The following is a 25,624-nucleotide window of genomic DNA, read 5'->3' on the forward strand; positions in this document are numbered from 1 at the left end:
CACATGAGACATAACAAAGGCCTTTTACTCCCCTTTACCAATCCACACATAGAGCAGCGTATATCTATACTAATAAAAGGCAAAGCCCTCACTCACTCACTCACTCACTCACTGACTCATCACTAATTCTCCAACTTCCCGTGTGGGTGGAAGGCTGAAATTTGGCAGGTTGATTCCTTACAGCTTCCTTACAAAAGTTGGGCAGGTTTTATATCGAAATTCTACGCGTAATGGTCATAACTGGAAGCAGTTTTTCTCCATTTACTGTAATGGAGATGAGCTTCAACGCCGTGGGGGCGGAGTTTCGTGTGACATCATCACGCCTCCCACGTAATCACGCAGTACATAGAAAACCAGGAAGACCTCAAAAATGCGCTCAAGAAAACATGCATTATATAATTGAGAAGGCAGCGAAACAATAAGAAGCGAGTTCTGCTACTTCGGAAACAAAGCACGATGTAAACCTACACTTTAAATTAAGTTCATAGACAGGCTGCCGCTGGCGTTTGTAATTTAGTGCCTGCCCATAGAAGGCCGTCCGTCAGCGCAATCCAATAGCAAACTGCCACGGGTAAATATTCACGGGTGAAGGACTGTGCTTATGGAGAGGAAGATGAGATGGTCAGGGTGGTGTTTGACACAAACTCAGCGAAACTGCGAGAGAAAGTTTTAAGTGCCAGGACTAAGGTAACATTAAATAAAGCTATGGACATAGCACGAGATGGCACCAGCACAGCTGGGAACCTTCGATGCAAGTACACCGAGTGGCTCACGTGAACTGACGCAGTGCACAGATAAAAAGCAACAGTTCCAAAGAGCGCTGAACAAAAACCGAATTACACAGTTGAAAAGGCAGCAAAAATATGAAGCGCCTGATAAGCATATTCATAAATGCAGCTACTGTGGAAACAAAGCACACGGTGGAAAAAGTCAATGTCCGCTAAAGGAAGACAGTGTAAAAAACCGTGCATGCAGTGTGTCAGGTCTCAGATAAAGAAGAAGACGAGCTGTTTATTGATGCAGTAAGAAACGAATCGATGAATGAAACCTGTCATCTTTACAACGATTGACAAACACGGAATGTAACTTGAACACAACACATCGCATAAATACGACCCTGATTGAAAGAAATAATGATAATCAAATCCTTGATGACAGCAACATTCAATAACACTCACAAAACAATTACTGTATATTGACAATCATGTTACGTTATTTTTAAAATGTTCCCTTTTCTTTTCATAACTTCTACTTCTCCGCTGCGATACGCGGGTATATATTTAAATGTATATATATACCCCTATCTACAGTACATACTCGATAGACAAGCCACATGCTGTGGCTCAATTTAGAGTCTTAGCCTCTAATGCCGACATTCGAGGTTCGATTCCCGAGAGGGATGCACTGAGTATGTACGCGCTACTGATTCATTTTACCTTCGCATCTCCTTGGTTTGGGACGTATGAAAAATATTAGGTTAACGCAGAATCATGTTACGTTATTTTTAAAATGTTTCCCTTTATTAGCACAAGCACAGCTGAGAAGCTTCGATGCATGTACTCCATAACGCGTTAAAAATAACGCATTTAATCACACTTTCAATTCCAAGCAAACGGAACTTTTGTCAATGCATCATTTCCTGGTACATCCATTACACTGATGCACACATCACAGCTACAAAAATGTTAGAGTCGGAATAAAGCGCGTTCCTACGACTGATCATTTCGACTTCCGAGAAGCCTTGATAAAAGCATGGTTTTGTGCACACTGAAAAGCAAGCAAAATTAGATGCATTACAGAAAGCGGACTTTGTGGCTCTTACTGGGGATCATTGGACTTCCGTGACCGTTAGTAATTCTAATTACATCTAATTACAAAATGTTCAATGATCACACTGTTTTAGCCTAATGTACAAAATAATTTTGGCTAAGGTTACTCAGAGTTTAAAGATTAAGTTGGTCAAATTACCTTTTATGTTTCTGACTTATTTTTTTCAGAAGAAAAACTGCACTTTATGTTGAAATTTTGGTTATTATTATTTAAAGACAATACTATTCTGAAAATCTACTTAAAGTACTTAAACTACCACTTTATTTTTAAGTCTGCCCAATTTTAACCAGGGATGATATTTTTGTTTCTGTTTTGAATTCAAATGCAGTTTAAAGGCTTTTTTTCAGAAATTAAAACAGCTTCAGTTTACAATATTCATGTACATGTCTATTATTTGATTCTGTCGCCCACTAAAACACTTTTAAATTAAAAAAAACCATTTGCGATTTGGGGCAAATTTACGTGTGCGATTACATACGATTAATCAAGATTAATTCTTACACAGCCTCTAATTAATTGGATTAATTTTTTTAATCGAGTCCCACCCCTAATATATATATATATGTGGATATATATATGTAGATTTGTATATATAAATGTGTATATACAGTATATATGTAGATATGTATATGTGTATATACAGTATGTATATATGTGTGTGTGTGTATATGTATATATATATATAACTGTGTATATATATGTGTATAGATGTATATATATATATATATATATATTTATATATATATATGCCAGCAACACTCATGACAATGACAAAACAATTACATTGTCAATCATGTTACGTTATTATTAAAATGTTTCCTTTTCTTTTTACTTCTCCGCTGCCAATCGCAGGTATTTTGCTATATATATATATATATATATATATATATATATATATATATACAGATATATATATATATATACAGATATATATAAATATATATATACAGATATATATAAATATATATATACAGATATATATAAATAGATAGATATGACAACAACACTCAATATCAATGACAAAACAATTACATTAACAATCATCTTACGTTATTTTTAAAATGTTTGCTTTTCATTTTCATAACTTCTTTAACACACTACTTCTCCGCTGCGAAGCGCGGGTATTTTGCTAGTAATACATAAAACAAACATGAATATGAATAAATGGCATAAAATTAAACAAAACAAGCAAGAGACTTAACTTTGAACACCAGCCAGGGTGAAACCGTGACACGTCAATTATATGTGAATTGCTGGATTTTTGTCTTGGATTAACTTTGCCTTTTCTGGCATCGCCGGCTGCACATTTTGTGCTCTTTGGAGCATCTCGGTTTAACAGAGCCTGTTTTTTTGAAGATAAATCTTATCTTTCTATTATATAAAAAAATCTGCAACAAGACTTTTTTTTCAAGAGATTTCTTCAAGTCCCGTGAGATGAGACTTTGGCCATTAGATGTTTTCGAGTCCCGCCCTCCTCCCCACCATCTGCAGATAACAGCCACTCCCACAGTCCTCTCACTTCTCATTCGTTTGAATGCTTTTGTCAGACACACTTCCTGCGCTGTCCACTCTTATAAATTTTTACGTTCTCCTCACTTTAAGTTCCCAATTAAAGAAGACTTATTATGTCCAAACCTTATTAAAGAATTTCATCACAAAGGATTATCAACAGAAAAAATGACTGCACGGGCAATCCTAGCACCGAGAAACGATGAAGTCGATCGAATTAACGCAAAAATTGTCAGTCGGTTACACGGCAAATTGGTTAAATGCGTATCAATAGACTGTGCTGAAACAGTTGGTGGTGATCGTGTGGAAGATGAAAACATCAACTTACAAAATCCCGCAGAACATCTACAACCGTTAACACTGTCCGGTTTTACACCGGCCAAATTACTGTTGACAAAAGAAAGGTGATGGAATACATCTTCCGCAGATAACATTAGAATTCGATAAAGTCGTTTTATTTAATACAGAGAAAGAAACGAAATTCAATCACGGGCAGTTATATGTTGCGTTGTCACGATGCAAGTCCAAACACAGAGTCAAAATACAATGCGATATTGATGAAATTTGAATTCAAAAAATTGTTTTTACTGAAGTTTACAGTAAAGTTTAAAAAGTATTTGCATGCTAATTTCAATGCCAAACAGAACGAAAACATATAACGCAATGAATACCTCTAACACAACATGAAACATAATTTACTTTCAAATTATTACGTTTTACTGTTTTTTACTATGATTAATCACTCGCTGTAATGTAAAATAGTTCTATTATGCATATGTAACAATTCCCATGAAAATAAAAATCTGTTTGAATTCTAAATCCACAGCCCCATATCCGAGCGGCAGAGCCGCAAAGAGGCTAACGTGTTGCGCAGCCCCGGGGGTTGGCGAGCGAAGCAAGTAGGGGGCCAAGCCCCCTAGTATTTATAAAGATTCTTCATTGCCCTTTTTAACAAGCCGCGTTTTGCTAGTTTCCCTCTCTAGTGGGTATTTTGAGTATTTTCAGGACTTTATGCTTTGGGACTCTCAAGTTCATAACATAATAGATAAACCTGTTCACAGTCAAAAGGATTTTCAAGCTTCACGCATATTCCTATTGCTGTGTTTTGTGGGTGAAGCCCCAGGAGGCGGGGCCACTCATGACAAAACTTTTGTAACAATACAAAGCATTAATTCTGAACACGCTGAGGTGGATTGGACCTGATAAGGAAATGCACACACCTGTCTATAGAAGGAGAGCAAAATCCAAGTCAGGAGGTCGAAGGAATTGCCAGCAGAGTTTAGAGACAGGATTGTGTTGAGGCGCAGATCTGGGCAAGGCTACAAATAAAGCTCAGCGGCCTCCATAAATCTTAAATAGAATAAGTTTGGAACAGAACTAGCCACCTGACCAGACTGAGTACTCATGGGAGAATAGCCCTGGTAAGAGAGGTGACCAAGAAATCTGATGGCCAACCTGTGTGGAGATGGGAAAAACTTCTAGAAGGACAACTGACACTGCAACACTCCAGTGATCCTGGCTTTACATCAGAGTGGCCAGACAACACATGAAAGCCAGCATGGAGTTTGCAAAAAGTCGCCTAAAGGACTCTGAGACTGTGAGAAATGAGATGCTCTGGTCTGATCAAAACAGGACTGACCACTTTTGGCCTCAGTTCTAATCTTCAGGTCTGGAGGAACCGCTCATTACCTGTGCATTACCATACCATCGGTGAAGTATGCTGGTGATGGCATCCTGCTGTAGGGTTAAAAACTGGGAGACTCGACAGAGTTGAGGGAAAGCTGAATGGAGCAAAGTATGGAGATATCCTCAATGAAAACCTCCTCTGGAGCACTCTGGACCTCAGACTGGGCTGATGGTTCACTGACTCAACACCCAAAGCAAAGATGACATAGCAGTGGCTTAGGGACATCTCTGGGAATGCCTTTGAGTGGCCCTGCCAGAGCCAGACTTGAACCAAATCAAGCATCTCTGGAAGCCCCTGGAAATAGCTGACCATTGATGGTCTCCATCTAACCTGACAGAGTTTGAGAGGATCTGCTGAGGTAAATAGCAGAAAATCCCCAATTACAGGAGTGTGAAGCTTGTGGTGTGACACCTGAGAAGACTCCATGCTGCCTAAGGGGCTTCACTTCAGCTGAAAACTGAGGAAAGGATCTGAATACCTGTGTTACTCTGAGATTTATGTTTTTTTTTTTTATTTTATTTTTATCAATTTGCTACAGTCCTGTTTTCGCTTTGTCATTCTGGGGTGTTGAGTGTTGCTTGATGTGGAAAAAGTGAATTGAAACGATTTGAACTCAAGGCTGCACCACAACAACATAATGTGAAAAAGTGAAGGGAGATGAAGACTTTGTGAAGGCTCTGAATGACAAGGAACAAAGTAACACTGTCACTACACACGGCCGACACGGCGAGTTTACTTGAAATCCCCACCAACGTTCTCATGTCCTTTGTGCAGCCCTGCCATTTTTATACTCCTTAATGAACTACGAGCCTGAGAGGCAGCCCTGAAAGCGTTTCTGGCCTTTTGCCTTGGCATGTGAAGGCTGCTGCTCCTCTACTTGTACCTCTTGTAATTGACGAACATATTTTTCCAGTTAGGTGTAAAGTATGGAGATGTTTACTGCCATCGGATGACATACGTTCTTTGGTTTAATTGAGCTTGCAAGGTGGGATCCAGATTTCTATAAGTGCACTTTCCAAAGTTTGTGAACTGGACTTCATTTGCATTCCAGATACATTACAGCGCACAGCTGAAACGTGTGCTAGGAAATCATTTCCACAAGTATGGGGGGATCGGCCCACAGGAGGTTAGTCGGCTTTAAAAAAAACGCCATTGCACATCGGGCTTGGTCTGCCCCATCTGGACAGCATCGTTACAAATGCGCTTCAAGAATTGTGTAGCTGACGCTTTAGAGCAGCACAACGTGAAGGGGGGCGGCACAGTGGCGCAGTGCTTAGCATCTTATGAGTCCGGCCTTCCTCCGTGATTTGGTAGGCTTTCCTTGACTTCTTTTCATGTCCTTAAAATCTGCAGATTAGGATATTTGGAGTCCTTAAATTGCCTCGTTGTGAATGAGTGTGTGTGTGTGTGTGTGTGTGTCTTGGAACTGCGCACATCCTGCCTTTCCACCAGTGCTGCCAGCAGAGGCCCAGCTTCCCAATGACTGAAAGAAATGATTTTGGAAAATAAAAACATCGATTGAAGTGCAGGAAGAATAAAGTGGTTTGTTGTAGCCTTTTATCTATTCTATAGTGCCTTTCACATCTATCTATCTATCTATCTATCTATCTATCTATCTATCTATCTATCTATCTAATATATAGTGCCTTACATACTTACATATCTATCTATCTATCTATCTATCTATCTATCTATCTATCTATCTATCTATCTATCACATCTATTTATTTATCTAATATATAGCACCTTTAATGGCCACCAAAATATTAACACAGGTCATTTATTGCCTTTTATATCTGTAGTATGTTTTATACTCCATTTCATTTGTCTCTTATATAGCTCCTTTCATATCTATATGTGTATCTTATAGCCTGTTGTGCATCTACAGTATTTCTATTATATCGTGACTTTCAGATGGTTCTGTCTGTTTATCTTTCTATCAGTCATTTATTGCCTTTCACATCTATTTATCTATTTATTATAAAGGGCTTTTCATATCAATGTTTTATACTGTATTTCATTAATTGCTTTTACTGTATAACACCTTTCACGTCAATATATCTGTCTTATAGCCTCTTTTACATCTATCTGTATTATGTACATTTTTCATTTGTCCATATATCACGTTACGTTTCACATCTATCTCAAAGTAATTTGTTGCCTTTTTTTATATCTGTTTAAAGTGTCTTTCATGTCTATCCATATTTTACACTGCATTTCAAGGTCTATTATATAGCTCATTTCATGTTAATATATCTATTTTATAGCCCTTTTCACAGAGCTTTTTGTATCTGTCTAATCTTCTATGTATCTGTCTATCTATTGCTATCACTTATTGCACTTCACTTTTCTTTATAGTAACTTTAATGAGTATCACTATACAGTATAACAGTATCTTTCAGACACTTATCTTTCATTTATTGCCTAACATATCTGTTTATTTATTATAAAGTGCCTTTCATATCTATGTTTTATATTGTATTTCATTAGTTCAGTATAGGTCCTGTCACATACTGTATATTTATATATATATATATATATATATATATATATATATATATATATATATATATATATATATACAGTGAACCCTCGTTTATCACGGTTAATGCGTTCCAGACTCTACCGTGATAAATGAATTTTCGCGAAGTAGGAGTCTTTATTTATAAATCAAATATTTTCACAGTTAGAGTATAGAAAACCTGTTTACAACCTTCTAAATACGTTTTGTAACATTATTAGAGCCCTCTAGACATGAAATAACACCCTTTAGTCACCATTACACTCTTATTACCCAATATATTAGACAAAATAAGAGAAAATAAGACATATTAGACATTAGAAATATCATATTATTACTAGGCTCACCCGCCTTTTAAAGCGACCGACTTTTATCCTCAATTTGCGTGCGCTCCATGTGTACATCAGGCATGTAAGTGTAGGGAATGAGAACATCAAAGTGCCCATTCATAACATCTCCCGAAAATCTAAGTTTTTTTTTTTATCCCCTCAAGTGCCTGTCCAAAGTCGTACAATGTCAGCCCGAATCTGTACCGCTAAAGATGGAGTTTCATGCACTAAATAAGCTATAGATGAGAATAAGCAAGCACCATCTCCCTTGATATTTACTAGACGGTGAGGTATTTGTACTCCATCAACATTAATTATTTCCAGAGACATAATTTTGTCTATTTTTTCAGCGCATCGCGCACAAAAGCAAGGGAACGATGGGAGCACCAGAACTCTGCTCACATCGTGTCGCTTCATACTGTAAGCCGCAAGTAGTAAGTCTGTGATAAGCGGAATACCGCTACGATTTGCACTCATGGGAAGATAGGACAATCCCGAACGCTTTTATCTAGTAGATTATTGTACTGTACATTTAATTACACACAACCACTAACCTATGAAGGCACGACCTCAGTAGGAGAGTCTTCAGGTGGTGCAGTATCTTCAGCAGGTGCGTCGTTGTCTTCAGTGAAGAAGTACTAGGAGTAGGCAGTGGATGTCTGGGTGCGCGGCTGAAGAACATCTTGATAGGCAGTTGCTGGCGCTGTCTTTTCATATGCGTGAGGAGGCTTTTGTAGGGTATTGCCATCTTTAATCATATCCAAGAGTTTCACCTTCTCCTGGATAGTAAGCATCTTCCTCCGGCGCTTAGTTTTATTGTCAGAAGGCTTAGAAAATGCAGCACGTTTAGGAGCCATCGTGGGGCTTAGATAAAAGTTCTCAGAAAGCGCATGCGTAGTGATGTAAGCATGTATGAGAAAAAAATTGCGATAGAGTGAAGCCGCCGCGAAAGTTGAAGCGTAATATAGCGAAGGATCACTGTATGTATATATATATATATATATATATATATATATATATATAATATGTGTGTGTGTGTCGTATAGCCTCTTTTACATCTATCTGTGTTGTATAGTACCTTCATGTATATCCCTATATGGCACTACATTTCACATCTATCTCTTAGTAGTTTATTGCCTTTTATGTCTCTTTACGGTATCTATTATAAAATGGCTTTCACATCTGTCTGTATTTTCACTGCATTCTTCTGTCGAATATATTACTCTTTTCACATTAATAAATCTATTTTATATAATTTTTCATATCTATCTATCCAATGCTATTGACGTCTTTTTCATATAGGGCCTTTCACATTTATATATCTATCATTTAAAGCCTTTCAGTTCAGTTTGTGTCTCTACCACAGTACATCGTGCTCGTCATCTAACTAGGTACATATTATGCTTTGCCTTTCGTAATTTGTATTATTTTATAGCTTTATAATGCTCTGGTGAGGGCTCATCTGAAGTACTTTGTGCAGATTTGGCTCCAAAAAGGTCATAGCAGCCTAGAAAAAGTCCAGAGAAGAGCGACTAGGCTGACTCCAGGGCTACAGGGGATGAGTTATGATAAAAGATTAAAAGAGTTGAGCCTTTAAAGGAGATTAAGAGGAGACATGACTGAAGTGTTTACTATTATGAAGGGTTCAGTGGATCGAGATGTGACATTAAAATGAGTTCATCAAGAACACGGGGACACGGTTGGGAACTTGTTAAGGGTAAATTTCACACAAACATTAGGAAGTTTTTCTTCACACAGAGAACCACCGACACTTGGAGTAAGTGACCAAGTAGTGCGGTAGACAGTAGGACTTTAGGGACTTTCAAAACTCGACTTGATGTTTATTTACAAGAATTAAGTGGATAGGACTGGCGAGCCTTGTTGGGCTGAATGTCCTGTTCTCGTCTTGATTGTTCTGATGTTCTTATGTACAGCTTTTCCTCTCTCTCTCTCTATGATTTTTTATATAGCGCCTTTCATCTTTGTCTCTCTGTGTTTTTTTTTGTCTGGAGTTTTCTCTTGGTCTCAGTCCGACTATCTCATGTGTGTGGTGGTCCTGAGCTCCCTATGTGAGGTCCTCCAGTGTCAGTGTGCCCCGGACACTCATTGGCAGCTCTAAACTTGCCCCACACGAGTGCGAGAGGGCCCAGAACAGAACGGTAAGCTCTGCAGGGACGGTTCCTAGACAGAACAACAACAGATGTATTTCGGAAACGAGCCGTAAATGGAAGATTATTGCCATCCGTGTGACTTTCCCAATTTTAATACTGTGATGTTTTTTTTTTAAACTGTAATAACTGGACGATCCAACCTGGGATGGCAAAGCCGACTTCTGCAGGTCTTCACTGTATTGTTGGAATTTCAGTTAAGAGGCCAGACACGTTTCGTGCTTTTTTGAAGTGCAGTCTGTTCTAAATTTTCATGTTGTACTTTCAGGAAACTTTAGCTTTGCCCTTTGGCAGTGTCAGCACAAAATGTCACAGCAAATCAGCATGAGGGGGTGGTTGGGAGGTGGTCTCAATGTAGGCACTTGTTAGGTTTTCTGAGCATGTCGGTCATTTCACTAAATAAAAGCAGGAGTTCTGAGCGGTGCTCACCCCAAGTCCTGTCCTCAGGGAATGAGCAGGATGCCACCACCGGAAACGGGATGGACATGAGAGACCAGAAAGTGCAAAGTGCTGTCAGACAAAAGAGCCGGGCCAATCACACTTGACAGAAGAAACCATTAAGAGCGTAAAGGAATTACAATGGCAGGGCACTCTGGGCTAGTTGGTGGGTGTCTGACGGGTCTCGTTTCTACTCTGCTTGTAATTTCACGTGAATGCTTTTGTTAAGGTCAGGCCATGTTAAGCCGATGTCACATTCAATGATTCCAGGTGAAGGTCATGTCAGACATGCCGACCGCAGTTATTGAGCTCTTTGCCTTATCACGTCAATTTGCTGACTTTTCAAGTGCTTTTCTATGCTAGCCCTCATTTATAAACTGCTCAAAAAAATTAAAGGAACACTTTAAAAACACATCAGATCTCAACGGGACAATAAATCCTGCTGGCTATCTCTACTGATATGAAGTGATATGGTAATGTGTTAGGAACGAAAGGATGGCACATCGTTTGACGGAAATGAAAATGATCAACCTGCAGAGGGCTGAATTCAAAGACACCATGAAAATCAAAGTGAAGAAATGAAGCGGCAGGCAGTCGAGTCCATTTTGCCAAAATTTTATTGCAGCAACTCCAAATCATGCTCAGTAGTTTATATGGCCCCCACGTGCTTGTATGTATGCCTGACAATGTCGTCTTGCATGTTCCTAATGAGACGACAGATGGTGTCTTGGGGGATCTCCTCCCAGATCTGGACCAGGGCATCACTGAGCTCCTGGACAGTCTGAGGTGCAACCTGGTGGCTTTGGATGGACCCAAACATAATGTCTCAGAGGTGTTCTCTTGGATTGAGGTCAGGTGACTGAGCGTGGGGGCCAGTCAATGGTATCAATTCCTTCATCCTCCAGGAACTGCCTGCATACTCTCACCACATGAGGCCGGGCATTGTCATGCACCAGGAGGAACCCAGGACCCACTGCACCAGCTTAGGGTCTAACAATGGGTCCAAGGATTTCATCCCAATACCTAATGGCAGTCAAGGTACCATTCTCTAGCCTGTAGCGGTCTGTGTGTCCCTCCATGGATATGCCTCCACAGACCATCACTGACCCACCACCAAACTGGTCATGCTGAATGATGTTACAAGCAGCATAACGTTATCCACGGCTTCTCCAGACCCAGTCATGTCTGTCACATGTGCTCAGGGTGAACCTGCTCTCCTCTGTGAAAAGCACAGGGCACCATGTGGTGAACCTGGCAATTCTGGTATTATATGGCAAATGCCAATAGAGCTCCACAGTGCCAGGCAGTGAGCACAGGGCCCACTAGAGGACATCAGGCCCTTAGGCCACCGTCATGAAGTCTGTTTCTGATTGTTTGGTCAAAGACATTCACACCGGTGGCCTGCTGTAGGTCATTTTGTAAACCTCTGGAAGTTCTCAGCCTATTCCTCCTTGCCCAAAGTACCAGATAGCGGTGGGTCCTGCTGATGGGTTAAGGACCTTCTACAGCCCTGTCCAGAGCTCCTAGAGTAACTGCCTGTCTCCTGGAATCTCCTCCATGCCCTTGAGATGGTGCTGGGAGACACAGCAAACCTTCTCGCAATGGGAGACATGTATTGATGTGCCATCCTGGAGAAGTTGGACTACCTGTGCCACCTCTGTAGGGTCCAGGTATTGCCTCATGCTACCAGTAGTGACACTGACCGTAGCCAAATGCAAAACAGATGTTCACAAAACAGTGAACAAACAGATGAGGAGGGAAAAAATGTCAGGGGCCTCCACCTGTTAAACCATTCCTGTTTTGGGGGTCGTCTCATTGTTGCCCCTCTAGTGCACCTGCTGTTCATTTCATTGACACCAAAGCATCTGAAACTGATTAACAGCCCCCTCTGCTACTTAACTGACCAGATCAATAGCCCACAAGTGTCATTGACTTGATGCTATACTGTACTCTGATTAATAAATGCTCCTGTAATTTATTTGAGCTGTGTATAAAGACCGTTGGTGATCGTTAGATCGCGTATTTGAGCTCACCAGTGGAGGTCCATTTAAGATGGTGGCCAGCAAGCACTTCTACAAAGACGTGGACGACCGGACCAAATGCGCAAGTCATGAAGTTGAAGCAGAAACCTTTAAGAAGACCCTGGATGACATTTTGGGAACAGCTTATCAGTTAACTAACCCAATAAGGAACAAATTGACTGAATGGCCCGCTGTTGTGTCCGTGTGTTCTTAATTAGCATTAAACTGGACCTTTGCTTCCATTTAGGAGATCACCAGCCTTTATTCATTGGCTCACACTTTTATCCAAAGTAACTTACAAATCACAAGCCCTTAGTGCTTTCAGCATTTCTTCGGTTTCAGGATCACAGAAGTGCCAGGTTGTGACCTCAAGTTTTAAAGAGCGGCACCTTAACCACGAGCAGATGCTCCTTTGGCTCTTGTGGCAGATAAAGTTTAAAAGCTCAATTCGTCTGCCCGCCTGTCATTTTCCTTTTATTCCTTGCCTTATCTCGTTGAAGCACAAGCTTTCTCAGAGCTGCAGGCGCATGGGGGTCTATTTTTTTTTTTTTTCTTGTTAGGTTTGCACAGGATAATGCTGTTTGGGAAAAGCATATCTAATGGCGGCACTCCATTTTTATTTCCTCTCGTCTTTTGTCTCTGCAGTTCCGGCTCGTGGTGAAGACGGCCCTGAAGCTGCTGCTGGTGTTTGTGGAGTACACGGAGTCCAATGCACCACTGCTCATCGAAGCCGTCAGTAAGGTGGACAGCAAGAGAGGTAGGTCGCTTTGGGCGTCACGCCGCAGAGACTGCGGGTGGGCACACTTCTGTGGACTGCTCACAAGGGGCACCGCCAGTTCATTAGAATTAGGTGACAGGTTAGTTGACCCAGCCATCATTTGACAAAAGGGTTCGTCGAATGGAGACACTTCTGAAGGAAATATATAGAGATATTGGAAAGAGCTGGCAATATATCCACTTAAATAAAAAGGCAGGTATCTGTGTGTCTATCTGCTTGATATGGCTCTGTTATTCCAACAGATGGCACATCATAAACATTTTTTACAATAAAATGTGTTGCATTTGTCATTCTAAGAAAAGGTGCATCACTAACATTAACACAGCTTTTCCAAATCCTATACCAAATGGCATATAACTGAGACATATGCATTTAGTTTGTCATTCCAACAGATGGTGCATCACAAAGATTTGTAGTAAAGAAATACATTACATGTGGCATTCCAATAGATGGAGCATCACAAACAACACTGCTTTTACAAATACTATAACAAATGGTGTATAACTGAGATATGTGTGTTGCATTTGTCATTCCAACATTTGGTGCATCACAAATATTTGTAGTAATGAAATGAATTGTATTTCCCATTCTAACAGATAGTGCATCACTAACATTAACATTGCTTTTACTAATCCCATACCAAATGGCGTATAACTGAGACATCTGCATTGCATTTGTTATTCCAACAGATGGTGCATCACAAAGATTTGTAGTAAAGAAATACATGATATGTGCCATTCCAATAGATGGAGCATCACAATCATCAACACTGATTTTGCAAATCCTTTACCAAATGGCGTATGACAGGAACATGCATTCAATTTGTTATTCCAACAAATGGTGCAACACAAATATTTGTAGTAATAAAATGTATTACATTTGCCATTCCAACAGATGGTGCATCCCATACATTTGTAGTAATAAAATGCATTGCATTTGCCATTCCAACAGATGGTACATCACTAACATTAACATTGCTTTTACTAATCCCATACCAAATGGCGTATAACTGAGACATCTGCATTGCATTTGTTATTCCAACAGATGGTGCATCACAAAGATTTGTAGTAAAGAAATGCATGATATGTGCCATTCCAATAGATGGAGCATCACAATCATTAACACTGATTTTACAAATCCTTTACCAAATGGCATATAACTGAGACATGTGCATTGCATTTGTCATTCCAACAGGTGGCGCATTACAAACATTTGTAGTGATGAAATGCATTGCATTTGCCATTCCAACAGATGGTGCATCACTAACATTAATACTACTTTTATTAGTCCCATACCAAATGGCATATAACAGACATATGCATTGCCTCATATAATGACTTCTTTGTGGAAGTGTTGGTTCTTCCAGTGATGGCTGACCCTCATTTCATCCCAAGTAACAATCCATGAGGAGATGTCGGTGGGATTCTCTCTAAGAAGGTCCAAGTTCTTGTGACTGAATTCCTGGTGACATGCTTTCTGATCCACAGTCAGCACTCGAGGAGCACATCAGGAACTGACCTTTGACCTCATCATTCCTTTTTGTAGGAAACTTCAGTTGGCATTCCCTATAAATACGTTTGTTTTTGGTTTAGTGAATTCTAGGACTCTTAAATTGGACTGCGTACTTGACAAGTTGTTATTTTTTCTGGGCCAGGCAAATTTAGCAATTTGAAAAACAAGAAGAAATAAAGATAAAACAGTCATGTGCTAATTAAGAGCAGACTTAAAAAGAGAATTGTTATATTATAAACTTATAAATGCTATCAGAACTTCTTGTAAAAAGCAAAAAGTTGGGGAGTGTTGTGTTTTGTCAATGGTGGGGAGTTACCGGGGAATTTCTTTGAATTTGTGTTTCCAGTATGTAATTTGTTATCATTAATGCTTATATTTAATATTATGGTTTTCATATATATAATTGCAATAAAAGTTTTAAAAAATGAAAATATCTATTGCGATGCCCGGGCGCGTACAGCACACCTTTATTTTTCAGCTGCCAATTCCCAGTAATGTACAAATAATGTCCACGATGACAGCACAGTCCTTGCGCCTCCAGTCCTCCACACAGGCTTTGCCCTTCTTCCTCCCAATTCTGGTCATTGAATACTGGCAGTTTGGCCCCCTTTTTTAGGACACCCAGCGGAACTCCTGATGTCCAACAACATTCTGGTGTGGCGGAAGTGCTACCAAACAGGGCCCAGCAAACGTCCAAGCACCCCCTCGTGGAGGCCACAGGCCCCGGCAGGGTTGAGCTTCCATGAACCAAACCCATGGCCTGCTGCAAGCCAAAGGGGCTGCCCTCTATTGGCCCGGGGGAGAAAATGTCCTGACAAAGCTCTCTCCACCAGTCCTTCCAGCTTAACATGCATCGCAGGAAAATTAATAGAAGGAATTATTAAGGATAAGATTGAGCAACACCTGGCAAGGACAGGAGATATTCTGAGCAGTCAGCATGGGATCAGAAGATGGAGGTCGTGTTTTACTAACATGCTAGAATTCTATGAGGAGGCAACAAAAGGATATGATCAAAGTGGAGCAGATGATGTTATTTATCTGGACTTTCAGAAAGCATTTGATAAGGTGCCACATGAGAGGTTGGCCATCAAATTAAAAGAAGTGGGAGTTCAGGGTGATGTTTATGGATGGGTGCAGAATTGGCTCAGACACAGGAAGCAGAGGGTGATGGTGCGAGGAACCTCATCAGAACTGGCCGATGTTAAGAGTGGTGTTCCACAGGGGTCAGTGCTAGGGCCGCTGCTGTTTTTAATATATATAAATGATTTAGATAGGAATATAAGTAACAAGCTGGTTAAGTTTGCAGATGATACCAAGATAGGTGGATTAGCAGATAATTTGGAATCCGTTATATCACCACAGAAGGACTTGGATAGCAGACAGGCTTGGGCAGATCTGTGGCAGGTGAAATTTAATGTCAGTAAATGTAAAGTGTTACACATAGGAAGTAAAAATGTTAGGTTTGAATACACAATGGGCGGTAGGAAAATCAAAAGTACACCTTATGAGAGGTATATATAGCGCCTTAATGTGTGGAGTACAAGTCACAGGAGGTTATGGTGAAGCTTTATAACACACTGGTGAGGCCTCATCTGGAGTACTGGGTGAAGTTTTGGTCTCCAGGCTACAAAAAGGACATAGCAGCACAAGAAAAGGTCCAGAGAAGAGCGACTAGGCTGATTCAGGACTACTGGGGTTGACTTATGAGGAAAGATTAAAAGAGCTGAGCCTTTACAGTTTAAGCAAAAGAAGATTAAGAGGTGACATGAGGTGTTTAAAATTCTGAAGGGAATTAGTACAGTGGATCGAGACTTGTATTTTAAAATGAGCTCATCAAGAACACGGGGATACAGTTGGAAACTTGTTAAGGGTAAATTTCGCACAAACATTAGGAAGTTTTTCTTTACACAAAGAACAGATAGACACTTGGAATAAGAGACCAAGTAGTGTGGTAGACAGTAAGATGTTAGGGACTTTCAAAACTCGACTTGATGTTTTCTTGAAGGAAACAAGTGGATAGGACTGGTGAGCTTTGTTGGGCTGAATGGCTTGTTCTTGTCTGGAGTGTTATAATGTTCCTTCCATTGTTGGGCCTTCTGCCATAATGTCTGTCTGTCCGTCCATCTATCTATCATATAGTGCCTTTCACATCTCTCTCTCTCTCACTGTCTCTCTAAATGTGAAACAGCCCAGCTTGCCGGCTCAGTATCCTCTCTCAGATCCACTAAACCACAAACAGCCGTCACTGATATCCGATTTGGCACTCCGATTTATTTTGCATCCTAGTGGTGGCTCTGAAGCTAGGGATCTATGCCGGCGGCAGTTGGAAGGTTGCCGGTTTGAATCCCGTAAATGCCAGAAGTGATTCCACTCAGTTGGGCCCTTAAGCGGCAGTTGCTCCATCCTGGGTATGATGTTAACCTGCAAGCAGGTCCTCCTATGGACACTCCAGCCACTCCACTGTAAAAAAACTCACTCTGTCCCATTCCATCTGACCTAGTGTGGTGCTGAGGTGTCACCCGTTGCGCAGATTCTGAGGTGGTTCGCCATGTAGTGGGTGTGACAAAGCGCTGTATCAGTCCATGCTCCTGACCTCTTCCTCTTGTCCCGGTAAGCAAGTTCACCATCAGCAGCAGCGTTCAGATGTCTTCTGTTTCCAGAGATCCTCATTACAGTCGGCCTGTTCGGATCACCCAACACAGCACATCTCTGAGTGTAGGCAGAGCGGTGGCTCTGATGCTAGGGATCTGCACTGGCAATCAGAAGGTCACCGGTTCGAATCCCATAAATGCCAGAAGGGACTCTGCTCTGTTGGGCACTTGAGCAAGGCCCTTAACCTGCAATTGCTTAACGCTTTGAGTAGTGAGAAAAGCGCTATATAAATGCAAAGAATTATTATTATTTTTTATTATTATTTATGGCCACAGAGGAAGGCAGAGTAGAAGCACGGTGTGACAACCAAGTGTTCATAACAGGGGGCCTTGTGTCTGCTGACCTGTGTCGCTGTATATACACGTAAAAGAGCTGCCTAATCTGAGTTGCTTCAATCACTTAGGAACGTGTTTTGCAGCTCATAAGAAAGTCTTTTAAAATTTGGGAATGTTCTCCATATATCCAGAAAGAAAAAAAACTCACCATCCTTTCTTTTTTTCTTTATAATATGGTGGCTGAACATTTAAGAAGCAAGCGAATACACCGAAGGAATTTGGACGGCTTCCCAACACCTTTTGTAATTAGTGTTATTGGTGAGGAAACATGAGATGGCAGGAAGAAGTTGAGTCTCGATTTAGCTTTACGTCAGCAAAGCCGATGATTGGCTCAGTGTCACTCGGCCTTAAGAATGGAACGGTTTCCTGGGAGATAGCATTCCCTGAACCCAAGTCACTGACTGGCTTAGCAAACTGGGAATCATGTGCGTGTGTGTGTCAGTCTGCAGCTTAAGAGTTCCACTTGGACCTCCAACCAGCATGTCCACAAGAGATGAACTTTAGATCAACACGTCCACTTTTAAAATAACAAACAAGCGTAACACTGAGCCTTTAAAGACAGCTGTGCCAGATGTGGGATTGGCCGGCAGATTTGAAAACCTGACTCGAGATTTATGAGATGCTGTTATCCAAAACGGCTAATGTCCATTCCTATTAAAAACACATACACGATAACTTCATTGAGTTATTATATACACTGGCACGGTAGGCCAAAGCAACAGAGGAGAGACACGCACAGTAAAGTGCTGACAGGTAGGCCGTGTGCTGATTCAGTACTCACCTTCAGCTCATCGTGTCTGCGCTCCGACTGTAACAGAAAAACATATCAAGAATTACTACATACTTAGAAAGAGTCATGGGATGGCATCCATTATAAACAGATGCTGTGTGATGTGAACATTGTCAGTTTGATGCCACCAAGACTTTGTTAATGATGACAAAAAAAATAAATTACGGAGCACTTTAGTAAGTAGGTAGATAGAACCATCTATCTATATGTCTGTCTGTCTATCATATAGTGCCTTTCCTATCTATCTATCTATCTATCTATCTATCTATCTATCTATCTATCTATCTATCTATCTATCTATCTATCTATCTATCATATAGTGCCTTTCTATCTATCTATCTATCTATCTATCTATCTATCTATCTATCTATCTATCTATCTATCTATCTATCTATTATATAGTGCCCTTCACATATCTATCTATCTATCTATCTATCTATCTATCTATCTATCTATCTATCTATCTATCTATCTATCTATCTGTTATATAGTGCCTTTCATATCCATCCATCTGTCTTCTGTCTGTCTATCTACTGTATCAGTCAGTGATAAACAGGAGACATCAGACAGACGAGGGTCTCTAATGTTTGTGAGGTCCTTCCTCCTCATTGGCTGCCTTCTATGCATTGTCCTCCTAGACGAGCACTAATTGACTGTCCGCTCTCACGCACACAGAGCCAGCTGCTACGACTAAAAGACTGGCTGGAGTGAGTCGCTGGGTATATCACATGACATGACGGGTCTTCACAGGAGCTCACCACCGACAGCTTCCGATTTGCTACGATTATGTAAACGACGGCTTTAACAGAAAACCACTACAAAAGTTGTCTTATGTGAGTTGGCTTTAAAGAGCACCGAGGTGACAGAGACACACACACACACACGAGTGTCAATAGTGTTTAGGGCTGTCAAATTAGCTAAGAAATTAGGTTTGAACCTTCAGATTATTGAAGACCCCTGGCCTGTGTATCATTCTGAACGGCAGATCTCACTCTCTCAGAACATTTATTGTTTGTAAAGGAACACGTGGCCGCCATAATGCGTGCGTGGAAAAGTTCTGATCATCGAGTATAAAGCAGCCCTAACTGTTTTACCCAATAAACAGTGCAGTTAAGCTGGCCCTACCTGATCAGTCAGTGTTGTTATTTGCTGCCCGCCGCCCCAGCATTAAGTTTTACTGTTTACCAACTCCACATTTACAATCTTTTGAATAGTTAAATCCATTTTATTTTTCATTATTGAGATTTTTTTTTATTATCATTATTATTATTATTATTATTAAGAAGAATTCTTTTATTATCTGAAGGCCTCTACTTGTCGGTTCATATGTTTGAAAGGACCCAGGGCTGGTGGAAGTCATGAAGTTTACATATTTAACTGCTGAATTGATGCTCGCTGTTAATGGTTACTCTCTCCTCATTAAAGCACTGACAGGACATTTGGGTGCCACCATTGCACTTTCCGGTTGGTACGTGTTTGTGTGGGCTTAGAGAGCAGCATAAAAGTAGACTTGGCAGATTAGATCAACTTTAATAAACCCACATGGAAATTCAGGTGCATACAGCAGCAGAAGCATAAAAACAAGGATACAGAGCCTCAGGACAGATAATACAGCCAATCAATCGATCAATCAATACATTTATGGTCAGTCATTTTCTTACCCACCGAGTCCTGTACCGGGTGACAGGGGGTCTGCCTGAGCCCATCCCAGACAGCATAATGCACAATGCAGGAACAAACCCCAGATAGGACGTCAGATCATCGCAGGGTGAAATAAAAGTATACTGTGCAGATATTTCAAAATGAGCTTAACAAGCACAGCGGGAGGAAGCATTGTATGGCCTGATAGCAGGGGGCAGAATAGGCACCTCTTAGCACACCGTGGGGGTCATGGAGGGGATTTTTCATGATGGCTTCCACTTTTGTCAACGTCATCTCTTTTCTTTTCGGGGTTCACCCTGTGATGGCACTGGCTCTCCTGTTTGTTTGTTTGGCCAACTCTTGAGCATAGGTTGCTTCCCCAGGAGAGACTGCAGCGTAGAACACCACAACGGCCACTGTGGACTGGTACAACACCTTCACATTATAAATGTGATTACTCAAAAGTAACCCTGTTACGATTTGAGAGAAGTAATTAGAAACATTTATAATGGATTACATTCTGTGAGGACCTGCCTCAGCTCTGTCTGCAGGCCCAGTTAGGGCAAATCAGAACGTGTGTTAAGGCCTTGTTACTACAGCAGTTAGTGGCCTTTATTCTGAAGTCTTACCAAAAATGAGTGTCTGCTCGGCTAGTTGTGTTTCCTTAGAAGGTGAAGACCCTTTGTAACCTTGGAATGTAACAGCCTTGCAGATTAATCCGGGGGGAGCGGGTGTGTAGTCCGTGTTAGTATATTTCATGCAAATCGCTATCTTTTTCATCCTTCAAATGAGATGTAAAACCAAACTCCTGACTCTCTGTGGTCATAAAAGATACCTGGGCATCTTTCATAAAGAGTAGGGTGCATTTCAGTGTCCAGGCTAAATTGCCCACCACTGCTTAGTCATTCTGGTCCCTTAATACTATATATAGTGTGGTCCAGATCTAATTATGCAATTTTCATTACGCTATAATTTATTACGTTTATTACATGGAAAATCACCCAAAAAATCACGGACTATGAAGAAGTGTGCGAACTGACAACATGAAGAATCGTCTTCGCATTGAACTGGAATCGTTCCTGCATAAATCAAAGTCATCCAGACGATCTAGATCTGCATAATTAGATCTGGACCACCCTGTATATATATATATATATGTGTATATATATATATGTATATATATATATGTGTATATATATATATATATATATATATATATATATATATATATTGTAAACGATGACTCGAGACAGTATAAAGTGTTGGGGTTTCCGGCCCCGTATATTCTATAACAAAAGAAAATTTTCAGGTCAAAATCATAAACAGTTTATAACAGTTCATAACGCGACGCCGAGTCCTGGCGTCACGGCCATTTTATTGGGGAGGAGCCGGAAGTGGAGGGATGCTGGGAAGGTCCGTGAGGGAGGATGGGAAGGATGACATCAGGGCAAGATGGCGGAGGAAGGGCGGAAGTGCCGCACTGCGGTCAAACCCGACTACGGAGGAGGGAGGTCTTTTTTCCTAGAAGGAAGCAGAGGGAGAAAGTTAATACCCGCCATTCCCTGCCGGCGAATGTTTTCCCAGACGTTTTCGAATCTGTCCGCGGTCTCCTACTCGCGCGTGCGTGACACGATCCCCCCCTTAGCCCAGGACCGTCAGGTCGGGCGGACCTAACCGAGAGGTCGTGAATACGGGAGAGGGCATCGGCGTTGGCCTGAAGGGTACCCGCCGTAAGTGACAGTGAACTTATACGGCTGTAGGTCCAGAAACCACCTAGTGACTCGCGGGTTCGACTCTTTGTGTAGGGACATCCACTGAAGCGCAGCGTGATCTGTCACCAGAGTGAATTCGCGACCCAGTAGGTAATACCGGAGGTGGGTCACTGCCCACTTAATGGCCAAGGCCTCCCTCTCCACCGCCGCATACCGAGTCTCCCGGTCCATCAGTTTCCGGCTAAGGTACATCACAGGGTGTTCAACACCATCAACGCTTTGGCTCAGCACGGCACCCAGGCCTGTGTCCGAAGCGTCGGTCTGGAGGATAAGCGGGAGCCCAAAATCTGGCGTCCGCAATACGGTGCCGGCGTTAGGGCCCTTTTCAAGTCACTGAGCGCGTGTTCTGCCTTGTCGGTCCACACTACGTTTAGGGGAGCGCCCTTTTTTGTCAGGTTGGTCAAGGGTGCTGCTCTTTCGGAGAAGCGGGGAACAAACCGGCGGTAGTACCCAGCAAGCCCCAAGAAAGCCTGCACCTGCTTCTTGGTATTCGGACGGGGCCATTCTAAGATGTCTTTAACTTTGGAGCCCTGTGGCCGCACCCGTCCTTGTCCCACCAGGTAGCCTAAATACTTGGCCTCCTTTAAGCCAAAGAAACATTTTCGGGGGTTTATGCGGAGGCCGGCTTTAGCCAGTGTTCTGAGGACAGCTGCAACCTGCAATAGATGCTCCTCCCAGGTGCGGAATAGATGACGCGTCATCCAGGTAGGCGGCACTATAGGACTGGTGGGGCTTCAACACTCTGTCCACCAGACGTTGGAAGGTGGCCGGTGCCCCGTGCAGCCCAAATGGGAGGACCTTGTATTGCCAGTGCCCGCTAGGGGTGCTAAAGGCTGTTTTTTCTTTTGCGGATGCCGTTAAGGGAATTTGCCAATACCCCTTTGTCATGTCAAGGGTGGTCAAATACCGAGCCGTGCCCAGCCGTTCCAGAAGGTCGTCAATGCGGGGCATCGGGTAGGCATCGAACTTGGAGACCTGATTCAGACGTCTAAAGTCGTTACAGAACCTCCAGGAGCCGTCCGGCTTGGATACGAGGACAACAGGGCTGGACCAGGGACTATGGCTCTCCTCAATTATGTCCATGTCCAACATACGTTGCACCTCCAGTTCAACCTCTGCGCGTTTTGCCTCCGGGGAGCCTATAGGGCCTCTCCCGGACGATTACCCCGGGGTCCGTAACTATATCGTGGGCAATCAGCGAGGTCCGGCCGGGTGATTCGCTTACCACTTCGGGGATGGCTCGGAGTGTTTGGATTAACTCCTGCCGCTGCTTGGGTGTCAGCTCTTCGCCGAGGTTGAGGGCAGTCGAGCTTGAGAAAAGGGAGAGTGACCTATGGGAGCCGGGCAGCTCCTCCCTATCCTTCCAAGGTTTCAACAGGTTAATATGATAGATCCTCTCACTCGGTCGGCGATTGGGCTGTTTCACCAAATAGTCGACGAGTCCTTTTCTCTCCTTAACCTCGTAAGGCCCTTGCCAGTGAGCGAGCAGCTTAGAGTGGGAGGTAGGGATGAGAACCATAACCCGGTCCCCTGGGCGGAACTCCCTGAGGACGGAGTTGCGGTTGTAACACCGGGCCTGCGCTGCTTGCGCACGAGTCACGTGTTCTTTTAGGAGGGGCCTGATTTTTGTGAGTCGATCGCGCAGTTGCGCGACGTACTCTAAAATATTGGAGGAGGGAAGGGCCTCAGCCTCCCAGCCCTCTTTTAGGATGTCGAGGATTCCTCTGGGTTGCCGTCCATACAACAATTCAAACGGGGAGAAGCCCGTAGAGGCCTGAGGTACCTCCCGATAGGCAAAAAGCACTAGCGGGAGGAGCTGATCCCAGTTCCTGCCGTCGCGCTGACCACCTTGCGGAGCATCTGTTTAAGCGTCTGATTAAATCGTTCCACCAACCCGTCCGTTTGCGGGTGATAGACAGACGCTTTCAGGTGCTTTATCTGCAGTAATTTGGCTACCTCCCTGAACGTATCCGAAGTGAAGGGCGTACCCTGGTCCGTGAGGACTTCTTTGGGTATAACTACTCGGGAAAACACGTTAACTAATTCCCGTGCGATGCTTTTAGAATTAGCGGAGCACAGGGAACCGCCTCTGGGTACCGGGTAGCATAATCCACCATGACTAGGATATACTTGTGGCCACGGTTAGAGGGCTCTAAGGGGCCTACCAAGTCGACCCCTATTCTTTCAAAGGGAACATCGATGAGGGGTATAGGGACGAGGGGAGCACGGTCCTTTCTAGGAATCTGGCGGATCTGGCAGTCCGGACATGACTGACAGAAACGCCGGACCTCCTCATTGATCCCCGGCCAGTAAAATCGGAGCTTAATCCTCTCTAGTGTTTTTTCGGCCCCGAGGTGGCGCCTAAGAGGTGGCGTCGCCAACTTCGCATACCTCCCGCGGAAGGTGCAGCGGAATTAGCAGCAACTTCCGCACCTCGCCCTCATGGGTTGCCACTCGGTACAACAGATCGTTCTCAAGGACAAAGAAGGGCTCACGCGGTGTGGAACCATCCGCTTGTGTGCTCTTAGGCAGAACGACAGCATTCCGGGCGAAGCGCAGGGAGTCATCATTCCACTGCTCCCTCTTAAAGGAGGCAGGCGTGGACCGGAATTGATGGTCCAGCCCTCCGAGAGGGTCTTGTGGCCTGGGCCCGGGAAGAGTTCCATGGCTAGTCCCTTCCCCGGCGGAATCTTCCGGGTCGGGGTCCGTAGCCACGGAAAGGTCCCCGAGGCACCAGCGCCATTAGGGCCTGCCCTTGTGCACGGCGTGGAGACGCGGAGGGGTGCCACTGCCCCTCATAACAAGATCCAACAAGGCCCCGGGAGCGGTGGGGGTCTTACCGCTGATTCTTTTTGACCAGTCTTGTCCCAAAATCACTGGGAAGGGGGGTTCCGGTAGCACTGCAACCGTCATTTGAGTGGGTTCCCCCCTCCAGGTGAGATAACAGCGAGCGGAACGATATGACCTAGTCCCCCCATGCACACAAGTGACCAACAAGCGTTGGCTTATCCACTGTCGCGGTAAGACAAAGCGGCGAGCTACAATGGTAATGTTGCTGCGGAATCAAACAAAGCTACCACGGCGTGCCCATTTAACAACACCACTCCCGTGTTGGACTCGCCAAGGGATGCGGCGGGTACAGTACCTCTCCGGCGGCGTCCAGGTGCAATCCATGGGCTCTGGAGATGTTGTGGGGGCAGGTTGGCAGCAGGTGGCCGGTCTCGCCACACTTGTAACAGCGCGGCGGACCCGGCTTCTCTCTGGTTTTCGGTGGGGCTTCCGCGCGCGCCGAGAGGGCTCGGGGTGGCCGCCCGTCCCTGTCGGTTCCAGCGAGCAGGCCTTTCTGACCCGCCGAGTCGGAGGACCGCCAGTTGACGCTCCAGGACCTCCAGGAGGCCTGGCATATCCTTGTAAGCGTGTCCCGGACCTGCTGGGCGAGGGAACTGGGCAGCGAGTTGACCAGGCCTTCACAGGCCACCTGCTCCACCACTCTCCGAGCTTGGGGTCCTTCTGGCGGTAGCCAGCGCCCCATCTTACCCCAGAACTCGAACGCCTGGGCGCGGGCAGGCTTTTCGGGGTCAAAGACCCAGTTCCGCCATTCAGCCGCCTGCTGGCCGGGGTGATGCCGTGGCGCCCAGTAT

General features: G+C 43.3%; 1 protein-coding gene across 7 annotated transcripts in view; it reads left to right on the forward strand.

Moving 5' to 3' along the window:
* LOC120515588 (FH1/FH2 domain-containing protein 3-like) overlaps positions 1–25,624 on the forward strand; it is a 674,713-nt gene that overhangs the window by 451,795 nt on the left and 197,294 nt on the right. For all 7 annotated transcript variants that reach the window (XM_039736692.1, XM_039736693.1, XM_039736696.1 and 4 more), the window contains exon 7: positions 13,149–13,260. In XM_039736692.1, the coding sequence (XP_039592626.1) occupies positions 13,149–13,260 (112 nt within the window). The remainder of the gene's footprint in view (positions 1–13,148; positions 13,261–25,624) is intronic.

The sequence above is a fragment of the Polypterus senegalus genome, chromosome 15 (assembly GCF_016835505.1).
Source record: "Polypterus senegalus isolate Bchr_013 chromosome 15, ASM1683550v1, whole genome shotgun sequence".
NCBI lineage: Eukaryota > Metazoa > Chordata > Cladistia > Polypteriformes > Polypteridae > Polypterus > Polypterus senegalus.